This window comes from Phycodurus eques, chromosome 4, assembly GCF_024500275.1.
Source record: "Phycodurus eques isolate BA_2022a chromosome 4, UOR_Pequ_1.1, whole genome shotgun sequence".
Taxonomy (NCBI): domain Eukaryota; kingdom Metazoa; phylum Chordata; class Actinopteri; order Syngnathiformes; family Syngnathidae; genus Phycodurus; species Phycodurus eques.
In genome coordinates, this window is record NC_084528.1 from 28,150,989 (window position 1) to 28,178,364 (window position 27,376).

The 27,376-nt window shown below is 42.0% G+C and overlaps 1 protein-coding gene across 2 annotated transcripts in view; it reads right to left on the reverse strand.

The window, feature by feature from the left end:
- Positions 1-27,376, reverse strand: part of ptprub (protein tyrosine phosphatase receptor type Ub) — a 184,343-nt gene that overhangs the window by 31,742 nt on the left and 125,225 nt on the right. Inside the window, exons 10-17 of one of the 2 annotated variants that reach the window (XM_061675010.1) lie at positions 22,029-22,230; positions 18,770-18,872; positions 18,405-18,678; positions 11,463-11,499; positions 8,047-8,185; positions 6,162-6,185; positions 5,836-5,990; positions 5,049-5,236 (exon numbers count right to left, since the gene is read on the reverse strand). In XM_061675010.1, the coding sequence (XP_061530994.1) occupies positions 5,049-5,236; positions 5,836-5,990; positions 6,162-6,185; positions 8,047-8,185; positions 11,463-11,499; positions 18,405-18,678; positions 18,770-18,872; positions 22,029-22,230 (1,122 nt within the window). The remainder of the gene's footprint in view (positions 1-5,048; positions 5,237-5,835; positions 5,991-6,161; positions 6,186-8,046; positions 8,186-11,462; positions 11,500-18,404; positions 18,679-18,769; positions 18,873-22,028; positions 22,231-27,376) is intronic. The other variant, XM_061675011.1, reaches the window with a different exon arrangement.

Sequence of the window (27,376 nt, forward strand, 5' to 3'; positions counted from 1 at the left end):
CCCCCAACTCTCTGCTCACCATTAACGTCAAGTACGTTTGCCAAATTAGTCGCTTTTTACAGCATGTAGAAATTACACATGAATCTCCTGGGGTGGAACTAGCTTTACAGGTCTCTTTTGGATGTGTTGATTACGAACACAGAATGGTGGCAGGGCAAGATATGTCGCTGTGAGAGTCCAATGTCCCATCGGCGTGTCAAGTGACAGGCTTAACACACTTCACACTCTTTCTGATCGAGAACCGGTCAATGATTTCCCAGTCCTATAAGACAGGGTTAAAGCGAAGCATGCTCTTTCAAGCACTGTATGTATTGTTTATGGTCTGTCGTGTTAAATTGAGGTCAGACGCACACTGAAGAATTTTTACATACCGTACTGAAGCACGGTTACCTGTGGTCCAAATTCCCACCGCGTTCCACTCACCCGTGCTCATCATAATATGACAACGCACGGCTGCATAACTGCAAAATTCCTGACTTTGCGATGTATTTCGGCTCATTCTTGTTGTCAATACCATGGTCGTACAGAAAAGAAAAAAAAAGATATTAAAAAATATACACACCTAGTGAAATGATTAGAATCAGAATCATCTTTATTTGCCAAGTATGTCCAAAAAACACACAAGGAATTTGTCTCCAGTAGTTGGAGCCGCTCTAGTACGACAACAGATGGTCATAACATAAAGACATTGAGAAAAACAGTCACCGAGCAATAAAGGATTGCTAGTTATCTCGTATAGCCGGTACAATTTATTTATTTATTTCATTTTTTTTTACAATTGTGCAAAAAGATGCAGAGTCCTCTAGCACTTAGAGCAGTTTGAATGACTAATATAGCAATAGTCCGGTGCAATGACCATTGTGCAAAGGGCGCCGAGACTTCAAGGAGTGTATGCAGTTTAAAGTGACTAGTAGTGAGATACTTTCGGACAATGTTGATGGTGCAAATGTTGCAGATACTCTTCAGTCAGTGTGCAAGTGGGGCAGATGCTACTCTGGCATGAGTGGCCAGTATTGGTCAACAACAGATATGCAGGTAGTGCAGCGTGGCGAGACTACTACAGTGAGTGCACGAGTAATGTATAATTGGCCCGACAGAAATGTGACAACAAACTCAAGAGAAAAAAATTGGTAGCATGTTGCATTGGAATTGTAGGTTAGCTGTTTAAGAAGTTGATGGCAAGAGGGAAGAAGCTGTTGGAATGTCTGCTAGTTCTAATTTGCATTGATCGGTAGCGCCTACCTGAGGGAAGGAGCTGGAAGAGCTGGTGACCGGGATGTGGAGGGTCCGAGAGGATTTTGTATGCTCTTGTCTTAGTTCTGGCAGTGTGCAAGTCCTCAAGCGTGGGTAGAGGGGTACCGAGAATCTTTTCAGCAGTTTTGATTGTCCGTTGCAGTCGGAGTTTGTCCTTTTTTGTAGCAGCACCAAACTAGATTGTGATGGAAGAACACAGGACTGATTCGATGACCGCTGTGTAGAACTACCTCAAGAGCTCCTGTGGCAGGCCGTGCTTTCTCAGAAGCCACAGGAAGTACATCCTCTGCTGGGCTTTTTTGAGGACGGAGTTGATGTTGGTCGCCCACTTCAGGTCCTGAGAGATTGTAATTCCCAGGAACTTGAAGGTCTCGACGGTTGACACAAGGTAGCTGGACAGCGTGAGGGGCAGCTGTGGCGAAGGACGCCTCCTGAAGTCCACAATCATCTCTACAGTCTTGAGCGGGTTCAGCTCCAGGTTGTGTCGGCCGCACCACAGCTCCAGCCGCTCCGCTTCCTGTCGATATGCAGACTCGTCACCCTCTTTAATGAGGCCGATGACAGTGGTGTCATCTGCAAACTTCAGGAGTTTGACAGCCGGGTGCATTGAGGTGCAGTCGTTCGTGTAGAGAGAGAAGAGCAGCGGAGAGAGGACACAACCTTGGGGTGCCCCAGTGCTGACGCTGCGTGTGGATGAGTTGGTCTCCCCCAACCTCACCTGCTGTGTCCTGCCCGTCAGAAAATTGGAAATCCACTGGCAGATGGCAGGCGAGACGTTGAGTTGGAGAAGCTTGGAGGAAAGGAGTTCAGGGATGATGGTGTTGAATGCTGAGCTGAAGTCCACGAACAGGATCCTCGCGTAGGTCCCTGCACTGTCAAGGTGTTCTCGGATGAAGTGTAGTCCCATGTTGACTGCATCATCCGCAGACCTGTTCGCTCGGTAGGCAAACTGCAGTGGGTCCAGCAGGGCACCTGTGACGCTCTTGAGGTGGTAGGGCACGAGACGTTCAAAGGACTTCATAACCACAGATGTCAAGGTGACAGGCCTGTAGTAATTTAGACCCGAGATTGTAGGTTTCTTGGGGACTGGAATGATGGTGGAGCGTTTGAAACAGGATGGTACTTCGCACAGTTCCAGCAATCTATTGAATATCTGTGTGAAGACTGGAGCGAGCTGGTCCGCGCAGACTTTGAGGCAGGATGGGGACAGATGGTCTGGGCCTGCCAATTTCTTAATCTTTAGCAGTGAACCACGGCTTGTTGTTATTGATTGTGTGAAATTTCTTTGTTGGTACACACACATCTTCACAGAAACTAATATAGGATGTAACAGTGTCCGTATATTCATCCAGGCTGCCAGCTGAATTTTCAAAGACATTCCAGTCTGTGTAGTCTAAACAGCTTTGAAGTTCTATCTTTGCTTCATTGGTCCACTTTTTCACTGTTTTCGCTGTTGGGTTCACACATTTAAGTTCTTGCCTGTATGTCGGTATTAAGTGAATTAAGCAGTGATCAGACGAGCCCAGTACTGCATGAGGTTTGGCACGGTATGTGTTATTTAGCGTTGTATAGCAGTGGTTTAAAATGTTATTTTCCCTGGTGGGACAGTTGATGTGCTGCTTGTATTTAGGGAGTTCGTGGTTGAGTTTAGCTTTGTTAAAGTCCCCGAGAATAATGAGGGGTGAGTCCGGGTGTTTCTTTTAAAATTTCGTTTACTTGTTCGGCGAGCATTAGCAGTGCGGCGTTCGTGTTACTTTGAGACGGAATGAATGGTGCGAACTCACGAGGAGAGTAGAAAGGCTTACAGTTAAAAAACAGCGACTCTAAATGCGGGCTGCAGTATGTGCTGACCTCCGTGACGTCCGTACACCATTTTTTGTTGATATAGAAGCATATCCCGCCGCCTTTTGTTTTCCCCGATGATTCCATGTCGCGGTCTGCCCGGTGAAGATGGAAGCTGAGAAGCATGACGGCGCCATCGGGTACAGCCTCAGAAAGCCAAGTCTCCATAAAGCACATGGCGGCGGAACGTCCGAAGTCTTTACTGGTCTTTATCAGAAGATGAAGCTCATCCATTTTGTTGGGTAGGGAGTGTAGATTCGCGACGGAAACACCAATCTGTATCCTCTCTTGCGGAGCTTCACCTAGATGCTTCCCTCTGTGGCGCCGCCTCCGTCTCCATGCGCAAAAGACCACGGTCGCTGCTCCGGTGAGTAACTCAGGGAAAAAACTGAGCGGATTTGCGAAAGTTGGTGAAAGAAAGTCCGGAGTACCCTCCTTGATGGTTAGCAAGTCTCCCCTTGTGTAAGTGAGTCGTGTAATGTCTCCAAAGACGAACGGAAAACACAAAGACAAAAACAATACTCGAGAGCGTCTAACTGAGGCGTCCACACGGGTAGGCGCCATCTTGATATTACAACTATTTTGTTGTAAATTTATGACTTTATTATTTTTATTTCATTTTTATTCTCATAATTATATGACCTCATTATATTAAAATGTAATATTCCTTTAAACCAGACCTTGTTAGATGATTGAACAAATCCATGTTTCTCTTAATATCAACAACTCCTTCATTGTAAAGTTGTAAACAATTTTATTCTTGCTTTTACATTTTAGTTATTGCAATTATATGACACTCACATTATTATTGGTTTCCCCCTCATACCTATTCACTCAGATTCTAATTTAAAAAGGCAGTGGTTATCATTAATATCAACACTATCAATATTGCACCCATGATGCAAGGTGTCTAGGAGCTATTCAAGCATGCCATCTATGATAACATCCATCCATTTTCTGAGCCGCTTATCCTCACAAGGGACGCGGGAGTGCTGGAGCCTATCCCAGCTATCATCGGGCAGGAGGCGGGGTACACCCTAAACTGGTTGCCAGCCAATCGCAGGGCACATATAAACAAACAACCATTCGCACTCACATTCACACCTACGGGCAATTTAGAGTCTTCAATTAACCTACGATGCATGTTTTTGGGATGTGGGAAGAAACCGGCGTGCCCGGAGAAAACCCACGCAGGCACGGGGAGAACATGCAAACTCCACACAGGTGGGACCGGGGATTGAACCCCCGGTCCTCAGAACTGTGAGGCAGACGCTCTAACCAGTCGACTACCGTGCCGCCTCTATGATAACAATGACAAAAAAAAGGCAGATTCAGATTCACGTGTGTGTGTGGCTATTGAAAACGAGACTTAAAAAGAACAGATTGCGAGTGACCTTGGATTGCTTTAACTATATTGGATTAATTCCACTTGAACAATGCTTGTGTTTCTATAGGTACTGTCTCTCGATCCACCACTAACTGTCTGTACATTTTGAATGTGTGAGCTTTGTGCACACTGATGCAGGACACTTGTGTAACTGCTGTAAATACACACAAAAAAAAGTTTTAAAAAGTCATCTGAATCATTTTTTTCCCCATTGCATGTCCATCTCTTAGGAATAACCTCCCACTAAACATTTGGCAAGCCGCCTCGCTGTCCATTTTTTAAAACATTTTTATTTTTTGGCTTTCAACTCAGCACTTTAGTTTCCATCCTTTTCACTGCATTACTTTTTATAACAAATAAAGAACCCAAGCTCTCTCTGGCCTGATTTATGGTGGAGAAAAAAGGATAAATTACACCCTTGCTGTGGATTTCACATTTCAATATTCCACAGACTAATTTAGTCGGAAAGTCTCCTTTGTCAGAGAACTTAGCATTTGACAAAAACAGGCATGCGGTGACAACATATAATTAGTACTGAGGGTGAGCTCAAAGTACAATAGTTCACCTCATATTCCTGTTTAAAGCCGTAGCCCTCTGCCGTCTTCATCTGGTTGATGTGCTGGAGTAGGTCGGCTACTCGGACGGCGGGGTGCAGCTGCCCCGTGTGGTAGGGGGAGCCTTTGCGTCCGCACGGGTGCCTCGGGGAGCCTCCGAGAAGACTGCTGGCCTCGTTCACCGAACTGCGGGGATCACCTGCAACAGGCCAGGTCACCGTTGGATTGTTGGGGCATTTTTCACAACAGCCACCTAGTGTTAAATTTGACTTTTTGAAAAGTTTCACATGGAGGCAAACTACGTTGACGCATGCCTGTCGAAGCTCACTTAATTATTATCGTGTAGTACCGATACAGGCCAAATGTAGCCGTACCACTGGAAAAACTGGGTGGTAGTGTTAAGATTTCTTGCAAATCATTTCCAGAAATGGCAAATACCAGTGAAAGAAATTCACCATGGACACGCCTTGAGGGGTTTAACTCATGGCGTAGGAAATACGTCCTCAAAACCAGAGCTTGTGGATGATGTGACTCTGTTGACTAATGTGAGTAGCAGACCAAGATCTGGTGCCACTGAGTCTGTAAACATATCTGTCTTTCCCTTTGTCATCAGAGTGACAATATAAAAAGGGCAATCAATTCAACGAGAAATGACAAGAATCACAAATGGCTCAACTTTTATACTGAAACTTGTTTGAGGGCCAACAGACAAAAAAAAACCCTGCTGAAGTTTTGTACAACCATTTTCAGCGCCTGGAGATGCGCAAAGTACATTTTTGAAAGCAATCTGTGTCTTACTTCGGGTTCCGCAAGTGTGTGCATCCATGAAGGAGAGGGCCATCCTCTCATCCTCTTGTAGGGTGCTCTGGTCGGTAAAACTGCGCTCCATGGAGCCCATGTGGCTCTTCTCCTGGCGATAAGTAATGGGTGCCTTATTCATGTTCACAGGTTTCCTATTACCGAATACAGAAGAGGAGAGGGGGTAGTGTGAAATTACAAAGCAACACAAGTGATAAAGCATCTAAATTTTTTTTATGCCTTCCTGCAAGTGTGATAGACAGCCAGAGCACAAGCATGTTTCTGATGGATCACAAAAACAATGGAAAAGAGCCAGAGCCACTTACGGATAATAAGAATAGTAGTTCCTTCTGTCAAGAGTGCAGGATAAGTAGAGGAGGAGGGGGGGAAATCAAGAAGAGATGTATCATGAACACAATGTCAGCTGAAAGCAGAATGCATTGATTACAGTGGAAACCAGAAGCTGTGCAGGTGACCATGCGATGCGCGCAAGTGTATCAAGCAGATGCTGAAGCACCAAGCCACAGTTGAGCACAACGCGTGTGTGTTTCCTTCAATAGAATGTGTCTCCAGTGGTAGATTTCAAGTACTAAAGCACGTGACCTTCCTGTCACAGCAAATTCAGTAATCAATTATCTAAAGAAGGAAACTTCATGGTTGCTTAGCACAGGAGCCTGAGCTCATTGTAGAAAAGTGCAGACTTTCAAAATGGACATGATTCAATATCAGTCAGGAAACTGTGTCAGCAATTTAAATGTGATTTTCTAGAGCCGTTTCTAATTTCCCATTTTGCGCGCTGTTCTTGAAACATTAAAACAGTGGAACCTCCAAAAATCAACTGTCCCTAACGTGGTACCATTTCAAAACCACAATTTTCTGCAAAAAAATATTGTGTTAGAGTTCAGTTAAGTGAGCATCTGAAGGAATAACTTCCTCTTCTGTGTCAGCCCCGAAGACTGTCAGTTCCCCCTCACGTGTGGGGTCCCACAGGACTCTGTTCTCGGTCTTCTTTTCATTTCATACTTGGCTTCTTAATCATGAAACATGGAACTTCCATCCACTTTTATGAAGATGACCAAATTGATGTCCCGCTAAAAAAATATAGTGGACATTCTCTGACCCTATTGCTCAAATGTTAAATGTCCTGATGATATAAAGGCCTGGCTGGCTCTGAAATATATTAAGTTACAGTGAAAACAAAACGGAGGTGATGATTTCTGGTGGCAGCGCTAAGAACGCCATGGTGGATCTGACCATATCGACCAGCTCAAATCCAGGTGTCAAGTTGAATGCTGATCTGAAATTTAATAGCCAGATCAGGTGAGTTGTTATGTTCAGCTTTTAGCACTTGAGGCAGCTGGCCAAAGTCAAGCCAATTCTCTCAAGGCAGCGCTTTGAAACAATAGTCCATACCTTTGTCACTACCTGGCTGGACTGCTTTAATGGACTCTATGTGGGGGCCAGCGTGTCTGCCATTTATGGTCTGCAAATGGTACAGAATGCCTTCTTGATTTTATGACCAACATTTGTGTCTTTTAAGTTTATTTATTTACTGACCTTTATGTTTTATGTGAAACTCTGTTCTGTTATGTATTGCTTTGCACAGCACTTTGGTGAACTGTGTTTGTTTTTTTATTTTTATTATTATTATTATTTTTACACTACAACATGACAACTAAGAATGTTAAAATGTGACCTCTATTTCTTTTAAGTTTCATGAAGGCAAGAGTTTAAATATGGAACTGTCAAATTTAGTTACTTTTAAACTATGTTGTGGGATTTTGTTTGACTTTGGTGGTTGCACTGTATATAATCTTTAGAGAAGTTATTAAAGACTTGTAGAGGAAACGTCTGGATAAATTTACTGGAGACCTTCGGGTTCACTGGAATAGTCTCTAAAAGCACACCTTTTCCTTCCCAATTACCATCTCATTCATGCTTTGGTCCTGTGCTTGGTGTGTGTAATTAAGTAGCTAATTGAATAGCATCAGCCATTAATTAAATGCTTCACATTCTGAGTTGGGCTATGCAGATGAGAATTGCTGGTCCCTTTTGATACATCATACGGGTGTGAAAGCAATGCTTGCCAAAACAAGTATAACCTTGGAGAAAAATTGGTTATGGATCCGATCACCTCACAAAAAAAAAAAGAACAACAATGAAGGCGATGCACATAATGAGGCGTGTGTTATACAAATCAACAGTCTTTACCCTTTCTTAATGATAATGATGACAGCACCCAGCAGGAGAATGAGCACCACGAGGCCACCGACACACACGCCTAGAATCAGGCCCATCTCCTCCGAGTTCTGGGACACCTCCAAAGCTTTGCGGTGGTCTTTACAGGCGGCTTGGAGAAGCAAAATAGATGATCTTTTAAAAGCAGTGTCGTGTAAATGTGGCAGAAGGTGTTCAAGAAATGATACACAGAGACGTTATTGAACGTGGAGGTGGCAGCAGAGAAAATTCACATCTTTGAAAAGCCCCCCCCCCCAGCAGGTAGATACTTCTCACACCACAATGCATCCATTCAACGTATCCTGACGACATCCGCTGAATTCTAATGGATTTCTTAATGCCATCACTGCATTTCAATAGCAGTGATATTTCAAAGAGCCTTTTCAAAATCCTGGCAATATTGAAAGAGTCATGCAAATAAGGTAGTGACACATTTGGTCAGCGTTAGCCTACCCAACAAATGTAGCAGTCAGACACACAACTTATGGTTTACATACAAAATGATTCTATAGGAGCCTTAGAAAGAGGAATATCATGAATAAATAACAATAACGGGAGGAATTCAAGATCATTTTAAAATATCTTTCTGATTAGTAATTGTTGAATTGCAAATTGTTGTGTCGCCCTGTAAGCCTGTCAGTGTACTGTACATATCGCTGGAGATGCTTTCCCTGTAAACACTGAATTATTTATTATATTTCAGAGACACAAGTCTTCCAAACAGCAACTCCAGATGGAAACTTCAAGGTGCCTAGCTCTCTGTGAGCGACTGAAAAGGTCCTCCAGCTCGCAAGTCTCCTTACTTGTTCCTCATGGTGGATATGCCTTTGTCTAGTTCATGGGGCCCACTGATCTACTTTTCCTGTGTGTGTCAGTTGGCGCTTAAGGCCTTGGCAGCCCTCAAAACAGCCTTTCCAAGGCCAGTGGAACGTCTCGAGAGCAGCAGAAAGTCAGAGCAGGCCTACGGATACAGCGATATCTCACAGATCGCTGGGGACAAAAGTGTTTTGGGGCAGGGAAATAAAAACACAACCATGTTGTAGACCAAATATCTGTAGCTGGTGGCCTTTTTTTGTAGTTGGTGGCTGCATTTTGAATAAAGGTGAACGTGAGCTAATATCAGCACATTATCGGCAAAGTAGTTTGTCTAAAACTGAAAGTATTGAATGTTACTTTAAAGCATTTCATCTGGAATGTGGACAGTGGAACCTTAACCGTAGATGCCTTAAGTCACATAACATTTGTCATCCAAACAAAACTTGCGGGGGGTTGTTCACCCACTTTTGGACATCAAACTGTCATTTCAACTTCGGTTTTTGTTGTTCCCCTTTTCTTTCAGCTAGACGTTTAGGGAACAAAGTTCTGTCGTGCATTTGAGACCATCTGTTTGTGCTGTTTGGCATGAAAGAGGAATTTTTAAAGATGTATATTGCCAAATTAGCTGCTAAAGTTAGGCGCCAGCTATCTAGGCGCAGAATGGCAAGCTGCTCTATACTTATCACTCGTTATGAAAAGGTTTACATTACATTTTGCAATTTTACACTTGTGTCAAAGTTAATGCTGGCATAAGTGAAACGTGTAACGAGCATTAGCAACAAAACATTATGAGAGTTTTTAAGTTTGATGGGGCCAATTTGACTCTGGAACATATTGTTCCAAATATCGCAAAAGGAAATATATTAGCACAACGTGCAAGTCAGGCAGCATCATGGAATTGTGTTCGACTTTGGAAGTTCCACTTTATCGGCCTCTTGTACTTAGTTACTTCATACAGCCGAAGCATCAAGATAGTGATGTTAACATTTCCATTTCAGGTCTCCACATCAAAAGCTACCAGACTTTTCCCACATCTAACCCGGAACATCCGGCTGGACATGAGCATGAAACGGATTGAAACTTAAATCTGTGCATTTGCCTGTTGCCCCATGTTGGAAATTGGCGCTTAGCGGGTGGAAATGAAAGTCTATTGTCACAGAGAGCCTGCCAGGAGATCCTTAATTAAACTGTCACCTGGAAATGTAATCTCCAGTTTTCGTATCCAATCCAAAATCATTTGCCTCCACTTGGCTTGTGACGGCCTGCTTGATAAAAACAGCTTAGGAGACGATGATGCGGAGTCCATCATGTTAATGGTAGAACCATCACAGAGATAACATTAGAAATCTTTGACCTGTCGCACATGGAAAATAACACCTTGGATTGATTTTCTTTCAATTAAATGAATGTTGTTGTTTTTAAAAAATGAAAGGTACTGTTTTGACTCTTTTTGTTGGTAGGTTTGGCTAAAACTACAAAAAAGGATTTCAGTGAAACTTTGGAATGATGATTAGATGGCGGTATTCTTTGGAGGCTACACATTTCAAATTCTCCCTCAAATGCATGCTTCTTTTTGTGTTTTTGTTGGCTACTATCAATCATGGCCAACCATATCCCAAAATTCTTTGTCCTCTGAGAACCAGGAAGGTGATTGTTTACAAAGACAGACAAACAAAGAAAAGACTCACAATTTCCCCCCACTTTTGTTCAACCTTGGCAGAAGTCTGTCCTCAATTAACTTCAAATTCCACAAGCTTTTCTCTATATTTTGGGCTTCCATTTACATTTGTTTTCATTTTTTTAGTTCCATTATATTTTTTCCCTAAAGCTTATATTTTACCATTGGCTGAATTTCTGTTTTAAATGCAAAAGTAATCAGTGGCTGATCGAGTGATGCAGTGGCCTTGCCTTCTGCCTGTCCGTCGAAAACAAGTTTCCTGGTCAATTTCTGAAAGACCTGTTTACTGCTATGGTGGAGTGATTTTACAAACTTATGACTTGTATTCACTGAGATCTGACAGTGTAGTACATGAGGAGGGGAAGGGGGGAGTTCTTCTGCCAAGATAATTTAGTGTCAATTTCCTTGCCCTTTTCATGTCCTCGCCGATCCAAAATCCAAGATGCAGGAGTGTGTGTGTGTGTCGGGCGGGGGGGCTTTCTCATACTAAGGCCACGGTGGCTCTATGTGGAAGTTTTGATGCAGAGGACCTTTGGTGCCTGCTGAGGTCAGAGCTCCTCAGATGTAGCCCATCTAGTGGAGCACTGATGAGAGCAAAGAGGTTTCCTTTGATATACTCGTCCCAGCGGCCACTTGCAAACAAACACGATGAAAGCCTGACCTCTAATCCCTCCCTGCCTGGTGCCCTTTTCGCTGAAAACCACAGCCAAACAAGCAGGGCTGTTGGAGAACATTTGTCCACATTCCCAATTTTGCACTCGAGAACAATAACAGTACACCATGGCCTCTGTGAACCATGTTATGGGATGTCAATTCTAACAAAGAAAATAGGAGAAAGTGTCAAAAGATTGCGATGTAGAGTGCACTCAAGGTGACACCGTTCATTTCAAATTACCTTTGCGAGCTATGCGGATGCAGTTTATTCTTGATTCCTACAAAAGAAGAAAAGGAGTGTTATTTTGCAGCAAAGGAACACAAACAAAGACGCATGTTAATATCTAAAGTTACTAACTTTGAGTGGGCTCGATAACGTTGCTCTTAAAATATGTTTTTCTTTGCAAATTAAGTGCAGCTGAAAATGTCTTCTGACAAAAAGGACAAATTACCTTAGATATGAGAGTTCTATTAACATGAAGCTCTAAAATCTTTGCACATCTGAGAGCGGCGGTAGTGTATTAAAGACACAGATAAGAGATTTTTTGCCAAATGAAAAAAGATTAGCATTAAAAATGGGAAGAGTGGGATGCGGAAGATGATTGGGGGAGAGTTCCAAACCAATGCGCCACTATAAAAAGGAATTAATTCTTTTCAAATTCAAGCTGATGACATCTTGGAGTTATAAAAAGGACCTTTGTCAAACAACACTAATGAAATTCAACACTCTAATCCAATTTCATCCTGCCACCTTGGAAAAGATGCATTATCAAATGAAAAGTTACATGTGCCAATCTGGGCATTGTGGAACACTTATGCAAATGAGCACATTCTTAAACGAGCAAACTAACTAAATTGCTCATTTTAACTGAAAATCCATTTCAAACTGCCCTTAAAATACATGCAGCCAATGTGAACTGTTATTTCCATTAACCAGCACAATTTACCAGCACAATTTATTTCAAGTTACTCAGGTTATCTACTACAATATCGTTGGCCTTTACAACAATACCAGCCTCACATAAAAAATACATAAATAAATAAATATACAAATGTTTAACAATCACTTGACTGTCATTGGGTCTTCCAAGAGCCTGTGGGTGGGGAAAAAAAGGTGTTACATTCTGATGAAACCAACGTTTTCCCTTTTGCAAGGAAGCTGCGCAATGCTGTGAGCCGCTTACATTAAAGCAGCAAGTATTGGTGCTTACTGAAGTAACCAGCGTAGTGTTTTATAATTTTGTTTTTTTGATATTGTTGTCTTTTTTTATTGGATTATTTACAGATTATAAGAATATCTAAAAATAGTATTTTCGTGGTAAACTGAGCCCATTTTATCACAGGGGATAGGTTCCAGAACCAACTAAATTTGTGATCTCGAGAGACCATATCCTTTTTTTTTTTTGTAGTTTTAACCCTTGCGCACTCTGTACACACATTTACATTTATTAAAACAACACTTTTGAACAAATTGTAAAAACATTTGAGCTAAAAAAAAATTGCAAGCACAAAATGTATGTAAATTACCTTACGTATCCGAGTGTCTGTGTACATGCATGTGCCTTTAAGAGGCGGAGCCTGGTGGGGTAGTGTGTGACCTTGGCGAGTCTGTGTGTGAGTTTCTAGGCGTGAGTTGCGGCCAACAGCAGCTCCTGTAGGAGTGCGTTTTACTGTTCTCACGATCAGCAATTAACGGCTGAAAAATGCACCGACAACTGTGGCGCTCCTTTAACACATGCTTAGGCATTACAGGAAGTAAGTCCATCCATCATCCATCCATCCATCCAGGAAGTAAGTATCCTGTAAAAACTAAGACCTGACCGAGCCATCAGTCAGCTGATTTTATCGGCATATTCTAGCCCCTTTCAAAATAATCATATTCACCTGGCATTTTACTGATTAAATGCCAATATATTCTTAATTTCTTATAAAACAGTAAATGCTGTTAAGTGTCAGAGTCAGGCAGTATGGCGTCCTCAGACTCCATCCAATGCAATACGCATCTTTCCTGAAATGACATGATTCTAATGTGATCGTGCACGAACACCGCCAGCGTGTCTCTGGTTTTTATTTTGGTTCAAAGAGTCATCGCTTCATGGAAAAGGAAACAATGGAGTAGAGGAAATGTGATTGAACAATTAAAGGGCAGCATGCATAAATAATGTTTTGCCAGTCACTTCACTCATATACAGTACTGTACTGCTTATATACTGCATACATCTATGGTCTCAATGGAAAGATAAAGCCATTAGTTCATCCTTTTTTTTTTTTGCATCTTTTTGTAATTGAAAATTTCTCTCTTAAGTTAAACAAATACTAAATGACAAAGTACTATAAAACGGTAAAATGTTCAACCTGTAATTCACAACATTGTAGTTGTAAGCATTAAGGGACCAAGAATCATCCAATATATATTTATATATTGCTAAAATCAGCAAATGGCTGCAATATAACAAAGAGTGACACATTTAAGGGGGCCTGAATACTTTCCATACCCACTGTGTGTGTGTGTGTATGTATATATCCATCCATCCATTTTCTGAGCCGCTTCTCCTCACTAGGGTCGCGGGCGTGCTGGAGCCTATCCCAGCTGTCATCGGGCAGGAGGCGGGGTACACCCTGAACTGGTTGTCAGCCAATTGCAGGGCACATAGAAACAAACAACCATTCGCACTCACAGTCATGCCTACGGGCAATTTAGAGTCTCCAATTAATGCATGTTTTTGGGATGTGGGAGGAAATCGGAGTGCCCGGAGATGTATATATATATATATATATATATATATATATATATATATATTATTATTATTATTAATTGGTTATCAGGATTTTTTTTCTGACAAATATCAGAATCGAATATCGGAATCGGCATAGGCCTGAAAACTCCCCGTTCATACAATATGGTATATAGATAGATAGACAGAAGATATAAATTTACGAGACAGGAGTTTATTCTCTGACATAGGCATGTATTTGATTGCGGGTCAGCTTCGCAGAAGAGTTAATAGGCAAGCTTGGCATGCAAGCTCACACTTGGCACATTCATTTAATTGTGCACAGTGCCAGTCATGCCGCAGGGGCAGGTGGGTCCTGGTAAATTCAAACACACTGCCTGAATGCCAACACAGGGTCCACAGCACGCATTAGTGCGTGTGCATATATATGTATGAGTGTGTGTGTGTGTGTTCGGGCGCGCGCGTCTTTGCCATCTTGAGATGCCGCAAATGCAAGCAAAGTTGCAGTTTTGTATCTACAGACTTTGAAGTGCCTCTTTCGACAGATCAATCAAAGCAATTACACAAGCTTGGCAGTCCCTCTCTAGATAATTAGCAAAACTAAACGCTAAATATTATGAGGCCCCATACTGTTCAAACTACTCACACTGCTGCCACTGTTGCAGAGTAGAGGGTGTAATTTTGCCCCTCTGTCAAGACTGACACAAACCCATCAGAACCTCGATTAATGAGCTAGTCAATATGACTGAGGGAGGAAACCTTTATTCGCAATACTTTATAGATTTTCTCTTGTGGTCTAATCCAGATGATATTTTCATCTCATTGTGATTTCAAACTTGCAAGAGGTAAGTCTTTCATTCCCAAGCGCATTGCACGCAGGAAAAGTTTCTTATCCAACAATATGTGATTACTTCCTGTAAGAGCAGGTACAGTTTAGTACAAAATTACCTCTGTGATTGCTGCGAGGATGCGCACACACACACACACACCCAAGCCAAAAATGAAATTTCATTTTAATTATGCGGCCTCTTGTTTTTATCTCACTAGATAGCAGCACTGTCGATTAATGGAGTGAAACTTAATTCAAATAATTTTTTTTGGGGGGGGGGGGGGGGGGGTGCAGGTGAGCTATTAATTTTCTCAGCACAAACACAACTTGATTTGTAATATGGAATGGATGGAATATTTTTCTGAAGAAAATCAAAGGTGAGATTGTGTTCATATATTGATGTGGCAATGTTTTAATGACAACAGCTACAAGCATTTAAACTATCTTTTTTTTTTTTTTTGCATCTTACAGTTTTCTAGTATATAGTACTACAGGAAACTGAAAAGCAAGGCATATTGAATGTAACAGTAGGAATTGGGTGAGAACTTGGTGTGGCTCTTTATTATATAGACAATTCATTAAAGGAGACTTTAAAAACAGCAAGGAAACGTATTGTTGCAGCTTCGTGGAATACAATACTGCAGCGTCAAAGCCCAGCTAGCGTTGGCATGCTGGTTTATTTTGGTCATTTCTAGTTACGTATACTCAAATGTGACAATGATGTAGTAATGAGGTACCAGCAGGGTTTTACACCACCCATTCAATATCATCTAGGCACGGAACCCACCTCAAGGGGCGGGACCAGGGAATGTCGTGTCGCGGCGCAGCAAGTGTAAGAGGGTGGGTGACGCAACGCGCCCTCGAACAGAAAATAGAGATAGAAAAATGTCCTGGCGACGGTGATGTCAGAAAGCGCCTCCAATAGGACAAGTGCTGGTGGAGTGATTTCAATTCTCATTTGTGTTCTAATATTTCAATTTCAATAGCAAGTACAACCGTGGAATCTAATGGATGACAGAAACAATTTGCAAAATAGGAGGACTCTGCCTTCTGTGTGATGGGGAACTGTGTTGCTCTCATTGTGGCTCATGGAGTCTGGACCACTGCCAGACTAAACAAAACCTAATCCCATCCGCCAGTAAACCCTATTTAAACCCACGCTTAGCACACTAGTTATATGAAATGCTCACACTGCACTCCTCCACTATGTTTCTCCATTGGGTTGTGGTAATGGATGAGCCACCCACCTCTGTTCATGGAACTTTATAATACATGGATCTCCATAGGAAAAGGACAGAACAAAAGCTTCAGACCATATAGTGATGACATCACACTCATGGAGCGGCCTCCAATTTTGGTCTCAACTTCACACTTGTGTCACACATTACTACAGTAATCGTCACGCTGTTCTTAGAATCAACACTGGCGACAACTCCATTAATGTGTCCAATATCAGAATCAGTGGGATGGGCGCCTTTATCTGTATGACAAGATATGGACTGGCTCATTTTCAAATACAAAGTCTTGAATGGCAACATGCCACCGTATATGAGATGTTATTAAACTGGTCACATAATAGGCGGCACGGTGGCCGACTGGTTAGAGCGTCAGCCTCACAGTTCTGAGGACCCGGGTTCAATCCCCGGCCCGACTGTGTGGAGTTAGCGTGTTCTCCCCGTGCCTGCGTGGGTTTTCTCCGGGCACTCCGGTTTCCTCCCACATCCCAAAAACATGCATACATTGGAGACTCTAAATTGCCCGTAGGTGTGACTGTGAGTGCGAATGGTTATCTGTTTGTATGTGCCCTGCGATTGGCTGGCGACCAGTTCAGGGTGTCCTGTCCTCCTTCCCGATGACAGCTGGGATAGGCTCCAGCACGCCCGCGACCCTAGTGAGGATAAGCGGATCAGAAAATGGATGGATGGATGGATGGTCTCATAATAACCACTCACCACGTTCATAATAACCACTCACCACGTTCAAGTCAAGCCACACACAATTGTTACCATGTACCATTTTAATAATACGAAGAACTATTTTGTCTTTTACTGTTTGCTAAGTTGTTGTTGTTGTTTTTTTTTTTTTTTAAATAAGGGTATTAAATTAAATTTAATTGAATAACCAACCATCGCTCTCTCTGCCTTTATTGGTTTATTGTTGTGGATCAGAATATAAACAAAAACGTTTGTCCCAGAAATATGATTGTATTCTAATAATCTACTGGGCAACAGTGACAAGACGGTGAAAAGAAGATGTGTTCCGTAAATCAACAGTCTCATTTGTTAACACAGTACCTGTAGTTACATCACCATGGATCGAGGTTAGATTGCTTTCTCGCCTCAACCGAACCAAGAGTTGTCTTGGAGCTGTTTCAGATATCCTGGATTGTTCAATCCTCCATTTCAATTATTTTTATTCACACCTGACCAAACAAACTGCACCATGGGAGGGAAACGAACTACAGTTTGATTCAAAACATCTTCCAGTGGCCACAAATGTCAGTCAGGCAGGTGAACGGTGAATGGGGGGAGCTTGCTTATGCCGCAGCCAGTATTTAACCTTAATCTTATACTGAACCCTGGTGAAGTTTTGTGACTGCATCTTGCAGGGTTGTGAACAAGTCTGTCCATTGACAGAGGAATATCATCCTGCTAAGTGACCAAACATTTGAAGAAAGCAATGGAGACATGAAATGCAATCACTAAATGACACACGAAAGTACAGAGTAAAGACAGAGCCTACCGCTAAGTGTCATCACATGCTTAACCACTATATATGAGCATTGTAAGAAAAGCATTGCAAACTGAGACGTCATTCCCTTACAAAGAGCTAATGGGGGAAATGATAGAAACCATGCATGGCAAATATTGAAGCAGAAGTGCTCTACCTCTGATCATCTGCACCGAGGCCCAATTATCACTAAGTAATTGCTTCGTCCAGGTGGCGGCTTTTGGTGTAATCGAATTTGGAAAGGTAATGCCCTCTGGGTATTGTACAGTAAGAGTACCAGAGGTGGTGGTGGGATCATTGATGGCCATGGAAACTCAACACTGTGCCTATCAACCAAGAACTTCTAAAACCATGTTAGCTGATTCTACACACAACAGCTAAATACACAACTTGCAAAGAAAAGATAAATTAAGTACAAATATGAAATGGTTGAGTGGTGAACATTTGGTCAAGTGACAAAACAAATAGGAGCAAGGCAGGCATGTCAAATAAAAGCCAGACGATGACGAGTATATTGTTGACTCACAGCAATTTCTGTTAATTGCAACTTTGCTAGCCAAGAGTAATGCATGCAAGCACAAACCCCATTTCTGGACTGTTTTGTTTGCAGAGAATCAAAGTGGTGGGAAATAAACGTCTATCATATCCGAGTAGTTAGACCGCCAGCTCAAAATGGTGCCATCTACCAACCCTTATCACAGCATAAATACTCTTTTCAAGGGTTGTGAGCCCAGACAATGCCAGCTGTTATAGCACAGCATTAGCGCAAACAGATAATCATTAACGTTGCTCAATTTTAGCTGCAATTCCCTGTGTTTACTGAAGCCTACAGCTGAACAAAGTGATGCCAGACGAACTGCACAACTGTTGGGAGTCGACAATCACTCACCCCTCTGAAGTTGCTCATAGCCTGGAAGTAGACAAGGTAGCTTTTGCGTGGGTCCAAAGGTGTGTTCCAGTAGCCGTTGTACGTATGGTTGTCTCCCACAGTGAAGGGACTGGCCTCTGGCAGGCTGCTGGGTGGAAGCTCAGCAGTATAGTAGTGCGGGGTGCCCCGGGCCATGGCCTCGCCATGGGACATCGGCAGAGGGAAACACTCTTGAAGCCCCAGCTCCCGCTTCACTTTTTTCACAGTCTCCTCCTCTACCACCACCTGGTATGTGCTGGACACAAATAGACAGGGACGTAACATTTATCATGCTATTACTGCGACGGAACAAGATTTCATCCTACAATTTGAAATGGTTTCCTCACCTGACAGGTGCTCCTCTCCCTTGGGCGGGGCGCAGCACTACAGTTATTGTATTCTCAGTCTCACTCAAGGGGGAAGGTATATCTCCATAATCGAATGTCGGCGCTGTGAACACATTACTTAGTTACATGACATATGACCCACTGTAGTACAGTTCAACAGTCTTAGACCATGACTAGCTTTGCTGTTTTAATTCCCCTTTTTCTCTAGTAAAACAGTAGGGGGCATACAGTTAGCTACATTATACAAAAAAAGCAAAGCTTTATTTTGGGAATGGTGCATGGGACAAGGAAGAACACCTGAGCTTAATGAATCCTGATGGGACCACCCATCATCCATCAATCAGGAAGTAACCTGCTAACTAATAAACCAATAACACACAAAAACAATGCTCCACCAATGATGGGCTTTGCTCTAGTTATTATAGCTATTAGTCACTCTAGTTAATATTGTCATTGTAGACTTGCTAAGAAAACAAATCTAAAGGTATAAAGGTCTTTGGGGCTAACCTTTCTACAGTACTGTCCATGGCCATACATGTACAGTATATGCAATGCCTTGACCTTTGAACCAGTACAGTGGAACCTCTAGACTCAAACGCCCCTGAAGTGAATTACTTGCAAGACTTTAGCTCAGTGAGCAGCAAAACAAAGTTAAATGAAGGCTTTTGCTACCAACACCAGTGTGATGACTATCATAGAATTGGCAATGGAACCCAATGCGACGTAGTAAAGGGTCCAGGCTACACAGTATAACATTGAATGGTTACAATGAATCTCAACATCAATAATATAAGAAAAGTATGTGAGGATAAGTGGCTCAGATAATGGATGGATGGATGGAACAATGTGCAGCTTGTAGAGTTAATAAAATTATTATGACGCCAACGGTTTGACTCTACAATGGATTAATTCACTGTCCATCATGAGAATCTGAGATCGACCAGTTTCCTAAAATTGTTTGCGTTCAAATTCAGAGTGAGATATTCTAAGGCACAGGTGTCAAACTGGTGGCCTCGGGGGGCAGATTTGGCCCGCCACATAATTTTATGTGGCCCGTGAAACCAAATTATGTGCATCCAATTTGTGTTTCTTGCTTAAATACCAAAATTGCAAATTGTCTTCACCTTTAAAAATATTGAGCTATTGCAAGCATTTTGTTTGTGACCGATCCTCTTTCTAAAATACACAATACTGTAGTCGAAAAAACAGTTTTTACTGGCTTCTGATTTTGAAAGTAGTTATCCATCGATTTGTGCATATGTAATTATATGACGCAATCATACATTCATATGGGTTCACAGCCATAACAGGCCCTCCAAGAGAAACCATAACTACGATGTGGCCTGCGACAAAAAGGAGTTTGGCACTACTGTTCTAAGGTATAGCATTTCTTTAGTCATTACCCCAATAATACATTCGGTCTGGAGGCACTCTGGAGGCACACCAGAGTGCCTAAAAAAGCCTAGCAGAGCTAATATACTAAATGTCCATATCCTCATATTTAGCATTTTGTTTGAACTCCTCATTAAGTTTTCCTGGCTACAGGTCCAATTAAAAGTCATGGTATTGAGGCTAAATTGATTGGGCTTTTCATTTAACAGGATTTGGCTTAAGTCATGCTCCTCTATGGAGTTGTGGCAGAACATTTCACTTTAATATCACCACCCAATTAGCAAGGGAAGAGAGAGAAAACTATTAATGTAGAATAAATGACTACAATATGAAAAATGGTTGGCTAATACCACAGCATCCAGTACTGTAATATATTAGGTTTGGGCATTAAAAAAAAAGGGGGGGGCAGTGGCTGGCCATACATTTCCTTTGCAAGAGGGACCGACGCTGATGTCTTGCCAGGTAGACTGAGCTTGAAGTAAAGGTACTCATGCCTGAATGTATACGCGTGTGGATCACAGCGGTGGCTATAGCTTGAAGATGCCGAGAGTCATATAGATGAAGGTGTTCAGTGTTTGCAAGCTGTAAACACCGATTTCAGAGCGACGGGACTCACTTTAAGTGAATGTTATTCACTGTGAGCCAGCAGAGGGAGGTGAGGAGGATCTGCAAAGACTTTTGGGCTCTTTCTACAGACTGGCCTTTTTGCCACAGTTCTATATGAAATACAATCAGTAGGCAGGGATTGTGCCTTAAATCTATAATGAAACAAAACGACCTCTCAGAAGAGAGATTTAGGTAGTGTGAGCAAGACACTGGTTGCTTCCCACTATGTACCTAAGAGGTGCAATCCAATCCCTAAATAAGCACAAATGCCCCATTAAAAAGAGAGACAAAGAGCAAAAGATGGATTTCCATCAGCATTAATAAGCGCTAAGACTCTCAGATGTGGCAATTTGCTCCCAAGAACACACACAACATACTTCTTTATACTGTATATAATATTCAGCAGTCTTCTTATTGATGTTTTTCATTAAGTGAATTAATGTCACAAGGACAACAAGAGGGCAGCCTGACACTTTGCTTAGAAAGGCTATGGAAAACAGCTTCCACAATCTGGGAGTATCACTTTTGGTACAAAATGAAAGATAGAATGGTCAAAAGAAAATCTTAATTATAGTGCACAGTGGGTAGAGCCTGGACGTGTACATGCGTGCTGTGATGATAAACAGTGATGGCACAAAGTACAGCCATTGGCTTTCACATAACTGCTCAAAGACGAACAATTTCCCAGGGTTATATTGTCAAGAATCTGGTTTCCTAAGATTTGGAGAAATGAGTAGATGCTTTGGTTTCAACTATGTAAAACTGCAAAAGTACACCTACCATAAAACGTAAAAATGTGAAGTGTACTTTCGTAAGTCACAATTGTTAAGTTATGGTATCCCTGATATGGTTACTGTCACACTTTTCCTCACAAAAAAAGATGCGCACAGATCTCAAGTCTCACAATATTTGCTGCCATCACATATAGGTATAATGATGATTTGAACTGAGTTTTTGTGTCACCTTTGAGGCATATTTTTCCAGCAAATATGACTGGACTTGTTCCACTTAAATATGTAGAGAAATGTTGATTTTGTTAATTGTCTATAAATATCATTCTCAGTTGGCAAGTCAAAACATTTTTATTATCCTTCATTGCTGTTCATAAGTCTGCTTTTTATAGCTACGCTGGAACAAGCCCATTTTCAGAGGTAATGCCTTGTGATTGATTTCGTCCCAGAAAAAATCTGCATATGATGTTTGTGGACAGATGGTCCGCTCCGACGTATCAGTACAGATGGAACTTTGAGCAAAACAATACCAGAGATGTTTGTGGTGATTTCAGTGAGGGCTGTCTGGCCAAAGCCCTTCCCTGTACGGGCTCGCACAGAGATCAAGTAGGTTGTCCCCGGGTGAAGATTGGAGAACATGTGATAGGTCTCATTCTTTAGCTTGGATACAGTTCTTCTTGGTCCTGGGACGTTGATGCCGGGATCAGACGACTCGATGCTCTGGTAACTGATCTGTCGGCCAAAAAAGTGACAAGTAAGTTTTTGAAAGTTATGACAGTGTCTGACATCCTTAAAAATTGAAAAACCTGACTACTTAATTCCCTTGCTATAATTACCGATTGGCATTGGGGGGGGGGGGGGGGGGGGGGGGGGGGGGGGGGGGGGGGGAGTACAATTCTAATTTCTGTGAGAGACAGACAAAAGAGATCACAATTCAAGAGGACCAAAAGGGATTCAGCCTTTAATAAACGTCATTAAATCATTTTAAAACTCAGAAATTGCAAAGTATTAAAAGTCCGGTCTTTTTCCAAAGATTTTCTTAGAGGGCTTATTTGCCTCACTTGCACAGTACATTGCTCTCAAGTGTATTACCAATTATATCCTGAAAGAGTGAAGAGCTAAATTAGATGACATGGCAGCAATCTGACAAGGATGCGCATATACATTACGAGCTGTAAGAGGTCTCTGGAATGAACATACACAAAAACACACATACACACAGATACGGTGCTAACATGCACTTTAATTGTTAACTGAACAAATAAAATATGCACATTTACAGTGGAACTTCAATTTTCGTGTGCCCTAGTTTTTTGTAGGCTTCCGTTCGCCGATTTTTTTTTGTACATCTGCTCTGTCTTCGTACGGTTGAAAATGGTCGGTAACAAACTCATTAGTGACCCGGTGACTCGTTTTATGGAATCTAGCTAGCCCCACGCAAAGAGTGTTTCCTCGAATCAGCTTCACCCTGCCATTTGATCTGTAACCATTTCAAAGGTTATATATTTATTGAGTGCGAGTGTTCAATAAGCCACCAAAGAAATTCCAAGAAAGTGCCGGCTCTCCGATAAAGGAGACATGAAACACCAAAGAATTAAAAAAAGAAGGCAAAATGGCTGATTATTTTTCTTAAACAAACTCTCTTCCACCCACTCCCCTACACCATCAAAACTCTTCAATAAACGTAAACGTGATGTAAGTAACGTTCACTTATCAATTTTTATTTCACACTGTTCTCTGTATATTAAACTATATATATTTTTTGCTAATATTTTTGATATTATGCTATATTTTTGATTAATTGGATTTACATTATTTCTTCTTGGAAATATTGCTTCAGTTTTCATAAGATTTGGAACAGATTAGTTACAAAACCCAAGGTTCAACTGCCCGCTGTATGCATAAGGCTTGTTACACACAGAGTGACAGGGCCGAAATTAAACTGTCACAAAGTGTGCGGCATTTGCCAACTATTGTTAACAAGTGACCGATTCTGTTCATAACTTTTATGGACAGAATTACTAGGCGCAGCCGAGGTGTAGAGGGGGTCCGGTTTGGTGTCCTCGGAATTGCATCTCTGCTTTTTGAAGATGATGTGGTTCTGTTCGCTCCATCAAGCCGTGATCTCCAACTCTCACTGGAGTGGTTCGCAGCCGAGTGTGAAGCGGCTGGGATGAGAATCACCACCTCCAAATCTGTCTCCTCAGTCGGACAAGGGTGGCGTGCCCTCTCCGGGTCGGGGATGAGATCCTGCCCCAAGTGGAGGAGTTCAAGTATCTTGTTCACAAGTGAGGGAAGAATGGAATGGGAGATCGACAGGCGGATCGGTGCAGCGTCTGCAGTGATGCGGACTTTGTATCGGTCCGTTGTGGTAAAGAAGGAGCTAAGCCGAAAGGGGAAGCTCTCGAGTTACCGGTCGATCTACGTTCCTACCCTCACCTATGGTCACGAGCGAAAGAACAGGATTCGGGATACAAGCGGCCGAAATGAGTTTCCTCCGGTGTCCGGGCTCTCCCTTAGAGATAAGGTGAGAAGCTCGGTCATCCGGGAGGATCTCAGAGTAGAGCCGCTGCTCCTCCACATCGAGAGGAGCCAGATGAGGTGGCTGGGGCATCTGTTTCGGAGGCCTCCCAGACACCTCTCTGGTGAGGTGTTCTGGGCGCGTCCCACCGGGAGGAGACCCCGGGGACGCCTCAGGACACGCTGGAGAGACTACGTCTCTCGGCTGGCCTGGGGAACGCCTCGGGATCCCCTCGGAAGAGCTGGAGGAAGTGGCTGGGGAGAAGAAAGTCTGGGGTTCCCTGCTAAAGCTACTGCCCCCATGACCCGACCTCGGATAAGCGGAAGAAAATGGATGGATGGATGTTAACAAGTGGCTGATGGCGATTTGTTTTGCCATGATTAAAATTTGAATCACTGGTGCATGGTGTCACAACATCGCAGATGCATCAGGTTGCAGATGTAACAGTTAATCAATGAGCTTTCACAAAATAACAACGCATTTCCGAGTTTTAAGTGTAAGCGAGATCCAGTCTGCCAAGCCATACAAATACAGTCAATATACTGTACTGATTTACAATAAGGGATGTTCCGATTTTTCTGCACCCAAGTGCGAGTCTCTGTATCTCTCTCTGTATTTAAGTATCTGCCGATACCGAGTCCCGATCCAATACATACTGTATAACTACCAAAACTCAACTTTTAATATTTAAAAGATCAACCAAAAAATAAACGAGAAACAAGTAAAACAATAATATTAAAAAAATAGAAATAAAAAACAATATATATTTAGCAAATAGAAATAATGTTGGTAATCCTAACTTGACCTAAAACAGGAACATTTCAGTCTGATTTCATGTCACGCAGTCAGGGGGAAAAATGACTTCTGTTCCTGTTGTGCACACCTTGGCCTTTTAGGGGCAGTGTGGCGCGATGCATGCATGGAGCTACACATTTGCAGTAAAAAAAAAAAAAAAAAGAAAATACAAGAAGAACGTTGCGATAAAACATTAATTTAACTAGTTTTTCACTGATCAGGAAGAATATATGCCTGTGAGTATTGTTATATCACCTAGCTGTCTGTATGTGTTACTATAGAGTTTGTATATAAATATTCGTTGCTTGAAGGTAAATCCCACCCGTGATGTAATGCTAATTCTAGCTAGCCCGTCAATGGGAATTTGTGTCTTGTATTCAAATATACAATGTGTGTAATTCTTTTTGTTGCGTGTTTAGTTTAACAATAAACTACACTTTGGGTGTCATTAAAGAGTTTACAGCACGGTCAAGGAGGGCAGAGACATGCACACACACAAAAAAGTCATTTATATTATACCGGTACTAAAAATACCCCGAAAAGTTATATTGTTTAAGATAAAACAAAGCTATTACTGCTCCATTTGGCAATGTATTTGTACCTCTGGATTACTTTGTCACTTTGTGACATTTAAAATGTCAGAATTGTCAAAAATGTCTTTTCCAACCGATATCGATCAGCTGAAAAATTACATGATCGAACCCCAATTTTTAATCACGTGATTGGATCGGGACATCCCTATTTACAATAATAATTAAGTATAACGATAATTTACAAACTGTGGCTCGGAAGAAAAGTGCATAGAGTCTGCACAGGTGCAATCAGTGAGTGGGGGCGATTGCTCATTGCCAAGAGCCTCTCCAAATATCCACACTCTCTCCTTACTCAAGCCCATTTCCTCTTTATGCCCATTTGCTTCTTCCTTGACAATTGCCCCGTGTCTTTGCGGTTCATTTAAAAAAAAAAAAAAAAAAAAAAAAAACACACACACACACAATATAGTATAGTATATTGTATGTGGAACCTCAAAATCCAATCGCCGTTTTCTGTTGCGGAGCGTCGGCAGATGTACGGTGGTTTTGTGGCGAAGAGCCGTGAACTGTAACTTTTTCCCATTAGTCCACTTGAGTTGCTTTCAGCCACGTTGCTCAGCGTACGGTGTGCCTAAGATACCGCTTAAGCCACCCACTTACCGATTAGCCCTAGAAGAGCTTAATGGGAAAATGCTGCACTGAGCAAGGAGAAGGTAAAGAAAGCTTGTAACACAGTCAATGGGCTACGGCAGAGCGGACAATGGTTTAGTCCGAGTAAACTGAAGAGGATTTCTACAGCTCTGTATACTCATTCACAGTCAACTGGGGGACATCCACACACAATAGCCGCCTCCACTTCATATGTCAAACCACAAATCCCACTTAATAATATCTTTGAGGGGATATTGTGAGAGGCAGAAAAAAGGTTGGCCGGCTTCGCTGATGCCCTGCCACAGACAGAAGGTCCGTACAAGTAAACACCAACAAGATGCTTGCTCAACACGATGGCCTACATCATCACACGTGCATGTGTGTTATCTATTAATGAGGCTGGCTGTAGTTTATGGTTCAAGACCAATTTTATGATATAGTGTGCAGTTAAGGGCGAGAGGGCATTCAAGTTATCTTAGGCTCTTTATATAAGCACGATGGATTGCTGCTGAGATATAGAAGAGAAGCAGTGGTATAAAACATCCATTTTCAATTGCAAGGCCATATATACTTGTACAACAAACCACCATTCACACTCACAATCAGACCTATGGACAATTTGGAGTCTTCAATGAACCTAAAATGCATGTCTTTGGAATGTACTAACCACTATACATGCCCCCTGATATAAAACACCAGAAGAAAATTAAATGAAACTTTCCATGTGAAAGTTCATATGCATTTGCCATGTATGTAACCTCAGAAACACTGGTTGACTTTCAATTGGTTAAAATTTCCATTTTTCCCCATAGGAATCAATTGTAATTGACGTACTCTTTTCCACAGTCAGGCGGCACAGTGGACGATTGGTTAGCATATCTGCTTTACAGTTCTGTGTTTGGGGTTTGAATCTTTGCTCTGGACCTCCTGTGTGGATTTGAATGTTCACCCAGTGCTTGGGTGGGTTTTCTCCAGGTACTCCACTTTCAAAGGACAAAGGTGTGCATAATTCTTACCGCTGCACAATGACTTTATTTTTTTTTAACCTTTTAACAATTTTCTGTTCTATGGTCCTCATTATATTACTCCAATCACTGGTACCTCTCAGTGACTTTTTCTGAAAGATTTAGATTGAATTCCAAATTGTGCATTATTTAGGGCCCTTGACTTTGGCAGTTCCGCTGTATTTACTTTGTGTTAGGAAATGGGTGATTTTGTCTCTCATCTAGAGTACTGGGTGTCAGGGGTTGAATTCTCGTGGGCACAAAATGTACAATAATAGATAAGTCTCCATCACTGGTTGCAGCAGATCAGTCAAGTATTGTGCTTCTCTAAATGAAGCCTTATGCATGAGAGAGATACTGCCTATGAAAGTGGT